Here is a 13839-nt window from a genome sequence, read left to right on the forward strand (position 1 = left end):
GCTTTCTTCAAGAAATACTTCTCAATCTCATTATCAGGGTGGGGCATTTATGGTAGCCCCTCCACTCTCAACTTTAAAGCACAGCCTTGTAGTGACAGGCCAGGTGAAAGTGCCCCAATCAAGGTTGGCTTTTTTCTGAAGGGAAACAGAGGAGCCGCAAGTCTGGGGGAGAGGAGAGGGGTTTTGAGAGGAGGTAGAAAAGGGAAGGCTGCAGTCAGGATGTATTGATGTATGAGAGAAGAAGGAGGAGGAGGAAGAGGAGAAGGAGAGAGAAAGAGGGAGGGAGGGAGACAGGGAGAGAGAGAGAGAGAGAGAGAGAGAGAGAGAGAGAGAGAGAGTACTTCAATCATGGAACCAGGAAGCAAGCAGGCATTATTATCCTGATAGCTGACAAACTAAATGAAAACTAAACGAACACTAATCAGAAGAGTTAAAAAGGGATCCTTCATTCTAATCAAGGGAACACATCATAAACCCTTGATGGAACAACACTGGCACGCATACCTTGGCAGTAACCAGTGATTAGTATTGGAAATCTAGCCAGCTACTAGTGAAGTCACAGATCTTAGAGAACTTACAACCAATACTTTACTAAATGAGCATCATCCTTACCTATGTTCTACATGTTTGTCCTTATATCCACAGATAAATCTAGTCCTCATCCCTTACTAGGGAAAGCTCTCTCTGTAACAGATGGAGGTCACCACAGAAAATCACAACCATCACAACACAGAGTCTTGAAGCCTGCCCGAATGGATTCATCTACTGCACCTGAGGCTCAGGGAACATTGCAGAAGAGGAGTAGAAAGGTTGTAACAGCAAGAGTTTCACCGAGTTTTCTATGAGACTCTGATAATAACGTCAGAAACTACCTACATCCATAGATTATCACTAGTTTGACTGACTAAACATAAGCTGAACAAGAACTACAGACAACTAAGAAATTCTGAGAATGGGAAAAACATTCTTCCCCAGGGGGAAGCATGAAAAATTGGTTATTAAATACCAAACTGTCAATCCTGAAAACATACTTATGTGTAACCGTGTAACCTTATATAGACTAAGCATGTTATATTGAAGGGTGTGTGTGTGTGTGTGTGTGTGTGTGTGTGTGTGTGTGTGTGTGTGTATGAATTTGAAAGAGAGTAAGGATGGGTAAATGAAAAGGTTTCAAGGAATGAAGGGGTGAAGAAAACGATGGGATTATAGTATACTCTCAAAAATATAAGATGCAATTATAGTACAATCTCGAAAATGTAAGAACTAATTTTAAAAAGAGAGAGAGAGCTTTAGGTGCAGTTCTCTTGCTCAAATTATTATGAAATCTCACCTAAACCCCCTTTAAGGAAAGAGAGAGGAGAAGGGACATAGAGTGGACATTTTCCAGGACGAACATGTCTACAAATAGAGACGTACTAGTTAAGAACATTCACCGTTAGGTTTTCTGATAAATAAGAATTTCCTTAACACATCAGAGGACTGGAAACAAAGGCGAATATTGCTCTCTCGCAGATGTATATAGTATGTTACGTATAGAAGATCTTGTATGCATGCCCCTCTTCTAAGAGCCAACTCATTTGCCTCATCACAGCGCTATGGTTAAATGCTACTGTTTTACCCATTGTTTGTATGATCAGACATGGAAAAGGTGAAGGATTATCTCATAATTGATAAAGGCAGAGATGTATATAGTATGTTATGTATAGAAGATCTTGTATGCATGCCCCTCTTCTAAGAGCCAACTCATTTGCCTCATCACAGCGCTATGGTTAAATGCTACTGTTTTACCCACTGTTTGTATGATCAGACATGGAAAAGGTGAAGGATCATCTCATAATTGATAAAGGCAGAGTCTTAAGCTGGCTCCTGACCTTTGGTTGACATGCTTTGGTTTTGTACATGCTTTTTTTTTTTTTTTTTGACAAATTCTCATCATTAGGCAAGATCTACAATGAATAAAAAGAAGTTTAGAAGGCTAGAACAGGGGAAAGATAAAAGGCACATATAAGGACACCAGGGTTTAGGTTAGAGCATCAAATTTTTCTGTGAAATGAAGTTGGAAAGGGCAGGCAGGATTTGGTTGTAAAATCAGGGTTAGGGTTATGTGGATAACTTGTAGTTATTAGTGTGTTATTGGCTCCCATTAAACAGAAGCCTGAGATCATGCCTTTCAGATATTGAGTTAGAGCTGTTAGAAAAATTCATGGAGGAAAAGAGTGGATGTAAGTAATTGAGTCAGGAGACAACTCAATCATTTGGGCAAATGCAACAGAAATATGGAATCTGGGGAGATAAGATAAGGAAAAAATATTAAGGCTGTTATGAGAAATGAGTGTGACAGAGAGTAGAGAGAAAGTGGCTTTAACATAAATGACAAGTTTCAGGTCTGGGCCAAACTGTGAGGACGGTAATGTTAACAATACAAGTAGAAGACAGCAAAGTAAGAGGAGAAGCAATTGTGAGTGTCAAGAAGAGGCTGTTTTGAATATACAGTTCTACACTGAAGGAATAAACAGAACATCCATGAAGACATGCCTAGTAGGTAACTGAGAACATGGACTCCATTGCGGGAAAGCACTCAGGTTTGGGGTATAGCTCTCTAAACTTTTCTCTTGAGAGTAAATGTATGAAATAGATGGCTCAAGACGTCTGTGAGAGAAAAGGCTTTCCTTCTAGCAATGGTATGTGATTCCTCACAGTTGCACGGTGGTCTCTATTTCATTTGTATGTCCTTAGTTCATATACCACAGAACTCAGTAAACTAGCTTGTTGGATCTGTGAAGACATCTAAGAGATATCAGGAGGTTTTGCAAAAGAAACGCACTTTCAAATGGTCCAGATTAGCTTTGTCTTTATAAGGGTAGTTTATTCTACTATTTTCTCATCTGGGATCTATTAGGGAAAGGTCAGTCTCCAACAACAACTTTACACTGGAGACAGATCTTATCTTGGTAATTCATACATAAAATTCTATTTTATGTTCTGCTCTATATTTCCTGAATAGTGGCAGTCCCATGACTCATGGCTGCATTTTTAGTCAAGTGTAGCCTGTATGAGAAATAAGTGAAATGAAGAACCTTGACTTTTCCATTCCTTTAGTGCAGTAAGTGAGCGACCACTGCAGTTAGTAAACCTACACTAATGGGGAGGCAATGTGGGAATAATGCCGCATTTCCATATGTAAATCATTTCTTATTTGACATTTAAAACTCCATTAAAATGTAAAGATTTTTTTCTTAGAAGGGAGCCTATAACAAACCATTTGGGAGGTTTATAGAGAACCTCTAGGTTAGATTATTGAGTTTAAAGCTGCATTTTTACCTACTCAGTTTCAAACTTGGTACTTTTTAAAAACCACTCCCTGAGTAGGTTTTACCGGGCACTTTTGTGGGATTAAGGACTCAATCCCAGTCAGGGCTCTCTATAGAAGATGAGGAATGCCAGAGGTTCCTGAGCAAGCACAACCAGGAATCCTGCAGAAAAATCAACCACTTTATGAAGTAGTTAAGCAAAGCAGGGAGGCGTGGCTAGAATCAAGTCCCCAGCCCATTCCCTATGGTGGGATGCCATGCTCAGCTTTAATTCATGGAAGAGGGGCTGGCCCAGCCTATTGAGACAGACATTGTTGACTCCTCATGGGGGTCTTACTCATGGGGAGGAGCGCACTGGGAGTAGGCTGGGGGCATAGGTGGGGGGGGTAGGTGGTTGGGGGATGGGTGTGTGTGCTGAAGGAGGGGTGGGAGAGAGAACTGTATTTGGAATGTAAAATGAAATTTAAAAGAATAAATAAATTATAAGAAAAAGAGAGTCAGCCAATAGAAGAGCTGAAGAACAATGATAGTGCCTCTGTCTTTTACGCCTGGAAGACGGTTGAAAGGGCATAAGGACCTCTGGGCTAGTCCACGTTATAACCATGGTGCCTTGTATGAAAGCAATGACCAGTTCTTTCACTGATTTCATTTAAGATTGATTTCAAGCATCAACTGAGCTTTTTCAGGAGCAAATGGAGAAGAACTCTGATTTTACCGAATTTGGGTGCAGTATTGTGTACATTTCTACCATGAGAAAGAAAAAAATATGGAGTTATTACATCATATAACAATACCACATTTAAGAATTCAATTTTTTGATGAATACTATAGAATGGAAGGACATGACAGTGTTTGGACTTGTGGATTTTTTTTTTTTTGTCTGATATGTGTGTGTTGGCATAGCTTGATGAATCAGTTACAATCACTAGTAAGTTTATAGGACTTGAGTGAGCAGAGGCAGTGGATTTTAATTTGATCATAAAAATGGATTTTGCAAAAGACCCCCACATCTTAGAAGAAAAGAAACTCTATAGTACACAGTTCATCCAAACTTACACTTAGAGCTCCATGGTTTCTTACTAAAGTCTCAAAGCAGGGTGGCATCCCATGTGTGCTGTAGGAAACTGATACTATGCCTGCTGTAATAATTTCACAAAGGAATGTTTACAGAGTTGTTATAGACACCGTACAGCTAGGGGTGGCATTCATCCTAGAGGGGACTTGAAGTATTTAGTGGATTGTGTGTGTGTGTGTGTGTGTGTGTGTGTGTGTGTGTGTGTGTGTGTGTAGTTATAGGCAATCTTTTCTTGTTGTGCAAGTATCTCTGAGAGTATGTCTTACAATGCAAACTTCTAAGGCATATGGCTGCTTCTGATCTAACAGCCCAGGAGGTTTCAATGTGGGCAGTCTACAAGCCATATTAAGAAAGACACTGAGTGTAATTTGTATCTGGTGCTTCTCATTAAAGTCTATCCACTGGTAATTAACAATAACCTCAGCTTAAACAGAAACACACACTCTCACATTCTGACATGCAAAAAGTCTAGTTTTTCAATGCACAGCAATATGTCATAAAATGCTTTGCACAGCAACTACTAATTTTAATAGATATTTTCTATCATTTAATAATAGAATTTAATAATAGAAATTTTCTATTATTTAAAACTGTAAGACATCCTTTTGTCTTTTTCTCTTTGGGTACATTCAAAAATTATTTTATGCTTTTATCTTTATTTTACTTGTACCTTGTATTTATACAATCACGCATACTCAAGCTGGAAGAGGTAAAGCAAGATCTCTAACTAAAATATGACATGAAAAGAATGCATGTTTTAATAAGGTCCTAAACTGGAGTTTTAAAAGACTCCACTGGGCCCACTGGAGCTGTTACAATCTATTAAATTCAATTTATATAGGTGGAAAATCCTTATTATGCATTTTATGATAATATGCATCTTAAGATGTCCCATGATAAATATTATCCTCAGTACAAGACCATAATGGTTATTAACTCAGTAAAATTAATAATAGGCCATTTAAATGATCCAAATTTTAAAGACTCTCAGAGGAGATTTATTTTTTTAGTGAAGTGTTGAAATAAAAAAAAAATTCCTACCATTTTGTGAACAAAGCAATATAAGCTTAAGGAGTTTTTGAAACTGTTCAGAAATGATAAATGAAACCTAGTTCCAGGACCCAGGTTCTTAGACCTTCTGCTCAACTGTTCTTTAGCAACTGTATTTACGTCTTATGGTGACTGTCCTCCCCACTGGTATCACTCACTTGTAAGTGGTCTTAGTTATCTGACTAGGTTACTCAACAATGGGCCAAAAATAAGATGCTGGAGCCCTACCTCATCCATCCTTTTTACTCTAACAGGTGTGAGCCTTGGGCCACATAGCTCTGGAGCCCAGCAATGGTTCACATCAGTCATTTCTCTGAGGGGAGCTCCTCTGCAAGTCAGAGCTTGGTGCTTCAGATAGTGGGATCCTACAGGCAGAGATCAGAACACTTCTCCAGGGCAAAATATGACGACAGTAACCCGGAACCTTGTACTATCGGTATTTCACCACTGAGGAATTCAAGTTTTGCAAGACCGGTGGAATAGTTCCCTAAAAGACCTGTGTTGGGGTGCACTTTGTATTCTGAACTCTGCGAATGAGGAATATACACTGTCAGAAAACTGGCAAAGGTCTGCTCCGCGTGCCTTTCCTCAACACTATACGCAGCAGTGCACTATTTGCATGCTGGCAGGAAGGAAACCTAAGAAATGTTTGTTCACATGGTGTGGTACCCTGGTTTGCCTTCCTGGGGCTCTGATAAAGATTCTGAACAAATGCACCCTGGGGGAATAAGCCATTTATTTGGCTTGCAGTTTACAGTCTATCATGGGGGAAAGCCAAGGTAAAAACCCAAGCCGAGAACCTGGTGGCAGGAACTGAAGCTGCAACTATGGAAGAATTCTCTTTTCTGCCTGGCTGCTCTTGATTCGTGTCCAACAGCATTCTTATATAACCCAGGCTCACCTGCCCAGGGGCTGGACATTCCTACATTAATCAACAATTTTAAAAAAGTACACCTCACAGATGTGCTCACGGGTCCCCAGGCCAGCCTGATTAAAGCCGTTTTTCAGTTGAGGTTCTGTCTTCCCAGGTTCAAGGTAGATAATTATAAGTAACTGCCACATGGTAACCTAGATGGACTTAGACCTTGTCTCAGGAATAAAGCAGAGAGAAAACTATGAAAGATGCCGTTCATCCCTTCATTAATCTTTGGCTACCACATATGTACTCATCGACATGAATGCATGTAACTCTCTCTCTCTCTCTCTCTCTCTCTCTCTCTCTCTCTCTCTCTCTCTCTCACACACACACACACACACACACACACACACACACACACACACACACACACACCTACCTGGTAATAATTCTAACAAAGGTTACCTCTTGCAAGGCATTACTACTAATAAAGAAGATCTGTGTTGTGTAGATGGTCTGGAAGCTAAGAGCACAAGGAATGTGCTCTTGGAGATAACCAGAATTTGATTCCCCGCACCTACCATGGGCAGCTCTAACTACCTGTAACTCCAGCTCAGGGAACCCAGTGCCTCTGACCTCCATTGACACTAACATTCATGTCCTCACAGTCACAGACACACGTACATATGCATACACATAATTAAAAAATAAAATAAACCCTAAAAAAGAATAAGAAAACATCTAAGTAGATAGATCATGAATTGGGATGATTCTATAAAAGTTCCAACCAACTTTCATACTAAAAAACAAAACAAAACAAACAAACAAACAAACAAAAACCAACTCATTCCAAAATCTCAGCAGGTTGCTGATGAGAGCAGAAACTGGTTAATTTTGAAATTGATATGCATATTCCAAGATGCTAGTTTGCCCAGGATAACCTTAAAGAGCTAGAGATGTGTGCTTGTGGCCGAATGCTCACTGTAGGTGAGTTACTCATGCAGTGTCATGTCATGAGTAGAGTTCAGGGATCAGGCTGGAGACTCCTTTGTTTCTTTGAATTCTCATTTCCATGAATTGCTTCAGTATCTGCCCCTTCCCCGTCCCCCTGTTCCTGTGGCGTTGCCGCTACTGTTCTCACAATCCGGCTTCAGTTTCGGTACTGATTATTGCACCAGTTACCTAAGCTGCTTTTCCATTCATCAGCACAGTTCTCATGTGCCACATTTTTAATTTAAAGCTTTCCTAGGACTTTGGATTTAGCTCAGAAGTAGACTGTTTGGCTACCATGTGCAGGGCCTTATGTTTTATTCCCCGTGCCATTAAAAAACAAGTTAGCTAAAATATGTATGTATTGATATTATATACATAAAATATATGTGTTAGTACAGATGAAGTGTTACAACATTTACACATGAATGACAATACCTAGAGTCCATGAATCCATATAATACAAATGTATATTTAGAACTTCTTATGACTGTAATGTTTATTAACATAATATATATAAGATTCACACATTTGCAGTAATTTGAAATATAAAGTATGTGTGATATTCATGTTTTCAAGTGAAACGAACAACCATTTCTTATGCCCTTACTACTTTCTTTTTCTCTAATTTACTTTTCACTGTGCTGCATATCAAGCCTGGGTCCCTGAGCACTCTACGAATGAGCTATAACCCTAGCACTTTTACTTTTAAAACGGCTATTTACTCATCTGGATAGCAGATGTAATATCATCTGGTGTAAGTCCTTCCATTTTATTTATCCAAACTCACATAATCATAGCTGGGTGCATATAGAATATGTACTGTCTTCCAAAATAATTGGCACACACACATATATATGTGTGTGTGTGTGTATGTGTGTATATATATATATACATATATATACGTATATATATGTGTATATATATATATATATAGTTTTACAATTTTAAGTTCTCCTTTAACATTGCCTTATATAAATGAATTTGGACTACTCATATAGTCCCATTTTCTTAACTATTTCCATAATACTCTGTGATAGAGATATGCCATAATTTATTCATTTATTTCCTGTTAAGGACATTGACTGTTTACAATTTTGTGCCATTATGAGTAAAACTGCAATAAACACCATTGTATTCCCCACAAGTAAACACTCCACACAGTTTGTACTGTATAGCTAATAAGTGATACTTATATTATGACATTTGTGGGCCAACTGTGCATCTCTTAGGAAATGGCTGGATTCAACTGACTCCATTTGGACTTTTATCCTCCTTAAAGCCATAAACACTGTCATCTGCCTGTGGCATACTTCACAGTAGTAGGATTCTCAAGATGGTGATTGCTAGGTAAAAGGATTATGCATTTTTCATTTCTGAACAGATGTTGCCAAATTGCTTTCCCAAAGAGAATATAGCTCTGCACATACCACCAGCAATGCATGGGCATGCCTTCGCCCTTGAATTCCATCCAGCAACAGGTGCCAAATGGGTGTTAAGTCACGTCTCATAATTGCTTTAAATTACACATCACAGACTGCCATTAAGCTCCAGCTTTACTGTGTTAACATTAGCATTGTGAGTTTGCTATTTAGTGACTGCTTGTTCGTATGTCTTACACACTTAAAAACTGAGTTATGTGGGTTTTTTTTCTTGTCAAAAATTTAAAATCCTTCGGAATAGCAAATGTTAGTTATTACATTGTGAATAGAACTATCATTTTTTTTAGGTGATTTTGCTTATTTACACGGGTAACAGCAATGATTCTTTTCAATCCTGTCTTTTCATATTTTGGTATATATACCTCATTCTTATTTTTCACAAATACAGTATATTTACTTTGTTTTGATTTTGGCTTACATCAATCAAGGATGTATTGTCATTAAGTATAAGGCATCTTTAACACGGATAAATTTAATACTTCCAGAGTCTGTATAGGAAAATCCATCCTTCCTTACATGACCAAAGTGTTATTCCAATCATAGAATAGAGGTCAGGTTCCAGGCTCGGAGTCTTACACCCATATGTGATGTACTATTAACAACAATGCAGAAATCTCATGGAATGTTAGTATGATGTGCGTCTCAGTGATATCTTGGGCTGGTAGATTATCTCAGTGGGCCCTTGGGTTCAAGCCTGGCTGGATCTGAGTCCATGGACTCAGGTCCTCTGACCTGTACAGGGTGTCACCCACCTTCTGTAATATAATAAACTCAGGGGGTGCCACCTGTCCCCTGTAATAATAATAATAAACAATGACTTTAAACTTTAAAAATGAAACTAATGCCATGATAATGGTGTCCGACAAAACAAATATTTCTCTTCTTCCCTTTGCCCACCCCTTCCCTGCAATGGCTATGCTCATTTATTACATATCTATATAAACTTCAAGAGATATTATGAAACTTTAAAAAAATAAGTAGAAGCATTTTAAGATTGCTATTTTTATTGCACTAAAGTTTTGTATTAACTTTGATCATTGATCTATTTTATTGTTAGTTCGGGGAGTAGAATCAACATGTGTCCTTTAGACTTCATTCTATGCTCATTATGTTTGTTAACAGATATTCTGTCTTTTCTTAAGATTTCTCCCAATTGTTATCGGTTTTAATATTTAATAACTTAGTTATAATTTTTACTTCTTTTATTCCTGGATAAACATACAATACCAATTACAATATATCTACTATTAATAAATTAACTTCTCTTAGAATTACAATTTTTTTCTAGTAAATTCTCCTAAGTTTCCTTAAAACTCACGTTACAGTGAGGGGATTAATATATTTTTTCCAATTTATGTGATTTAATTTTCATGTGAAATGATGGTGAAGGAAATTTTGCTTTTAGGGATTAATTTTGTTTATTCAATTTTTATTATGCTTTTTATCTTTTTATAATAAATATTTACTGTTGGATTTCAGTGAAGATATTTTATCAGTTTCAATTACCTGGGAATTTTATTAAGAGCGACTACTTCATGTTATTCAAAGCTTCAGTCTATGCCAATAGGGCAACTCAATTAGAGCCTTTAATTGGCTTCTGCAGTGCATTTGGTAATCCCTTAATCTGAATCTCCACAGGTATCCTACTCTAGCCCTGTTTGACATTTGCTGAATAGTTCAATTCTATCTGCTAATGTCTTATTTAATACATTTGTATAGGTGCTTGTGTGTGAAATCTAGCTGCAATTTAAGTTCCATTAACTGTGTGATTGAATTATCCCAACTTCTTAGAAACTATCTTTTATCTTAGAACATTAAATTTTTTAAACATTTAAACAATTTAAATCTTGGGTCCATAAAGTCCAACTAGAAAACCAACTGCTCCTTTTTTCACTGATGTGTTTTCAGCTTCTTCTCCAGTTTCTTCCATAGTAATTGACATAGCCATATTTTGTTATTAAGTTTTTATATCCTCCAGGTTATCTGGTTGGTTCTTTCGGGTTACATGCTAGGGACCCCACCTTTTTTTTTTAGCCCATCTACTGTGGTCTTCAGTTCCTAGTTTGTCTTATTTCTTTTTCCTATTTCCTGTTTTTTTTTTAATTGATCACAAATTAAACCAACTTTTAAAGTTATCTCCCTCTGTACAACTTTACGACTGTGTTTCATCAATTTTCCTGATCATATTTATTAATTCCCTGTTACTTTGAATCTGCTTTTTTATTTCCAAGGTAAAAATCTGTTTTTCTCTATTTTGTGTTTGGTTCTTTAAAATAAACATTTATACTGCACGGTTTCACCCTCTTTGTAGCTTTGGATCTGCCCTATGGGTCTGGCTGTTTTTTTCCCCCGTGTACTGAGTTTTAGGACCTAACTTGATTTAGTTACTGTGTTCTCCATTTCCCCATTTTACTATTATGTACAAGAATGTGTTTTACAAAATTCTACCATTCTATTTTAACCTTTTGCCACCAAAACATAAAGCTTTACATACACACACACACACACACACACACACACACAAACACACACACACACAGAGAGAGAGAGAGAGAGAGAGAGAGAGAGAGAGAGAGAGGGAGGGAGGGAGGGAGGGAGAGAGAGGGAGAGAGGAACATTACTCAAAGGAAGATTAAATGATTCCATTAAATTGCCTCAAGATTTTGGCTAGCAGAATAAATTTATACTAGAGGTCAAAATGATCCTCCCCACAATAAGAAGTCCTTTAATTTTTATAAATGTTGAAAATCAACAGAGAACTTAACAAAAGCCCTACTCAGGTCACCCTTTCAAAAGGATTTTGTCTGGAAGCTTCAGGTGGGCGTTCTCTGGGAGGTTTCTCCCAGAAACAGCCAGCTCCCTTACCAAGGTGGGTGGTTGGTTGTACCGCTACTGAGGAAAGTGAGCTAAATATGTCAGCATCTGATGCTCCAAGTGACCCTCTGATGTTATTTCTTTGATGCTTCCCCCTCCATCTTTGGACATTCTGCCTGAAGCTGCTCTTCAATCATTTTCTAAAGAGCTTTTCTTTCTCCTCCCGTGGTCATTGCTTTCCACTTTGACACATAATATACTCCATCATGTTCCCTACACTCACCATAATGTGTTCACACTGAACTTTTGAACTTTCATCTGCCTTTTCCTGCTCTGAGATGTCTTATTTACTCTTAAGCACTCACTGATTAATGTAATTCGACCTAAATTTTCCTCCATCTCCAAGGTGGTACGGGTTCCTTTGTCTTCGTTCACACTGCTCCTATACATGCCCCTATCAAACACTTCACGTGTTCTTTGAGAGGAAGTTTTGTCTCTTTCATGTTATCTTGGTGCTGAACACAGTATCTAGTCTGCAGTAAGTTCTGAAAGATCAAATCAATGAATGACTGAAAGAAAAAAACAAGTCTGTTCTAAAACCCAGTGTGTGTTTAAGGAACTATCTGTCTTTCTGAGTCGCATTGACATCAAACAGGCTGGAAAAGAAATTGAAGGCCTTGTAATGAATGAACTGAGTGCAGCTAGAGACCCCTGAGACCAAGATGGGCGTGAAGATAAGGAGGGCATATGAAGGATAGATAACTAAGAGTTCATGACAATCACCCACTGACATGAGTCTCCTAGAATCTTAAGAAAGGCTGGTCTACTGTACAACAATATATCTTCACTTGTAAAATATGCACATATTAAAGGTACTTTAATAAGTATTCTTGGTAGGATCTAATTACTTTTAAGGAGTTTTTAAGGAACTCCTAAGGAATAAGATTATCTCTAAAACAGAACTCTTGTGTTATAATTTCTGTTTATTTAATTGACTAAAACATCTAACAAAGGATAGGTTAGTAGATGCTAGCGAGGTAAGAATGTGGTTAAGTAACAATACTTTTTTTTTTTTTTTAAATCTTCAGATGTGTTTAGCTGTTGCCCAGATAGAGGATTCAGCGATAGTGGCATGGCTTTACTTATTCAATACTTATATTAATGGTTCAAGTCACCCATAATTCCTATAAATATAATCCACAACTACGACAAGGCTTAAAGAGTGATAACTCTAATAAAACAGAGTTGAAGGCATACAGCGAGGACCTGAAGGCCACAGTTCCAAAAGAGAAGTCACCACATATAAACACAGATGCTTATATTCAGATTCCAGATAGTTACCTTCTAGTAGAATAACCCTTCCATATATTTAGAGTCTACCCTAACACTCCTGTGACTCTAGAGGAGGCAACACAGCCTCAGTATTATTTTTCCAGTGAAGACTGAAGCGGCCATAAAATTAACTGGAGTTGGAACTGAATTAGGATTCTATTTAGTGTTTGTTACACTGCTTAGTTGGTTCAGTGATCATACAAAAAAGAATAATTGTGGCAATTTCTGAAATGCATCCTTAGCCTTACGAGGTATAGCAGCATCAAAAGGCAGTGATGAGAAATTTTAAGAGTCTGCAAACTTACCAATGAAGCACAATGCAATATTGACTCTCACCTGAGGTGTTAACAATGTCCTTGAGAGTACATATACTGCCCTGAGCTCTCCAAAAGAATTCCCAAACTCAGATGGATTAATAAAATTAAGAGATTTTGACTCAAATCAAATAACTTATACTGCTGTAAATCAGCATTAATGAGAAAATCCTTGAGGACTGTCTAACAAAATCTGAATAATGGTGAGAGACCATGTAGGCTACCATCTGATTTCCTGTTAGCCAAGAAAGAACCTTTGGGTCAGCCTGTGCTTTCGGGGAGCTATTGTGTGTCCTCACCACAACTGTTACTAAGATATCATCTTCATGAATCATCAGTACACATAAGTAAACCTTAAGTGGGAGGCAATATCCCTATCACTGAACTCCTGGAACATAGCCAACTAACACCATCTGCATTGCTACACTCCCCAAGCGGGACAGTTGCAGGTATAAAAAAAAGTAACATTCCTTGGCATCGTTGATCCAAGCGTCAGTGTTGTATACTTTTGTTCTTGGGTCTGATCATGCAGCATGATCAACAGACAGTGAGAGGCAGTGGGTAAAAGTATAGGAAATTAATGTGAATGTTGGGCGCTTTTTTTGTGTCTCATTTCACTAACCCTCCTCTGCTATTAGAGAAGATCATTGATAGG

General features: G+C 37.8%; 1 protein-coding gene across 1 annotated transcript in view; it reads right to left on the bottom strand.

Moving 5' to 3' along the window:
• The window catches only part of LOC127236585 (collagen alpha-1(XIX) chain-like), a 107905-nt gene that overhangs the window by 8521 nt on the left and 85545 nt on the right, over positions 1-13839 (bottom strand). The window contains exon 12 of the mRNA XM_051204295.1: positions 5806-5963. Within this exon, the coding sequence (XP_051060252.1) occupies positions 5806-5963 (158 nt within the window). The remainder of the gene's footprint in view (positions 1-5805; positions 5964-13839) is intronic.

This window comes from Phodopus roborovskii, unplaced genomic scaffold, assembly GCF_943737965.1.
Source record: "Phodopus roborovskii unplaced genomic scaffold, PHOROB, whole genome shotgun sequence".
NCBI lineage: Eukaryota > Metazoa > Chordata > Mammalia > Rodentia > Cricetidae > Phodopus > Phodopus roborovskii.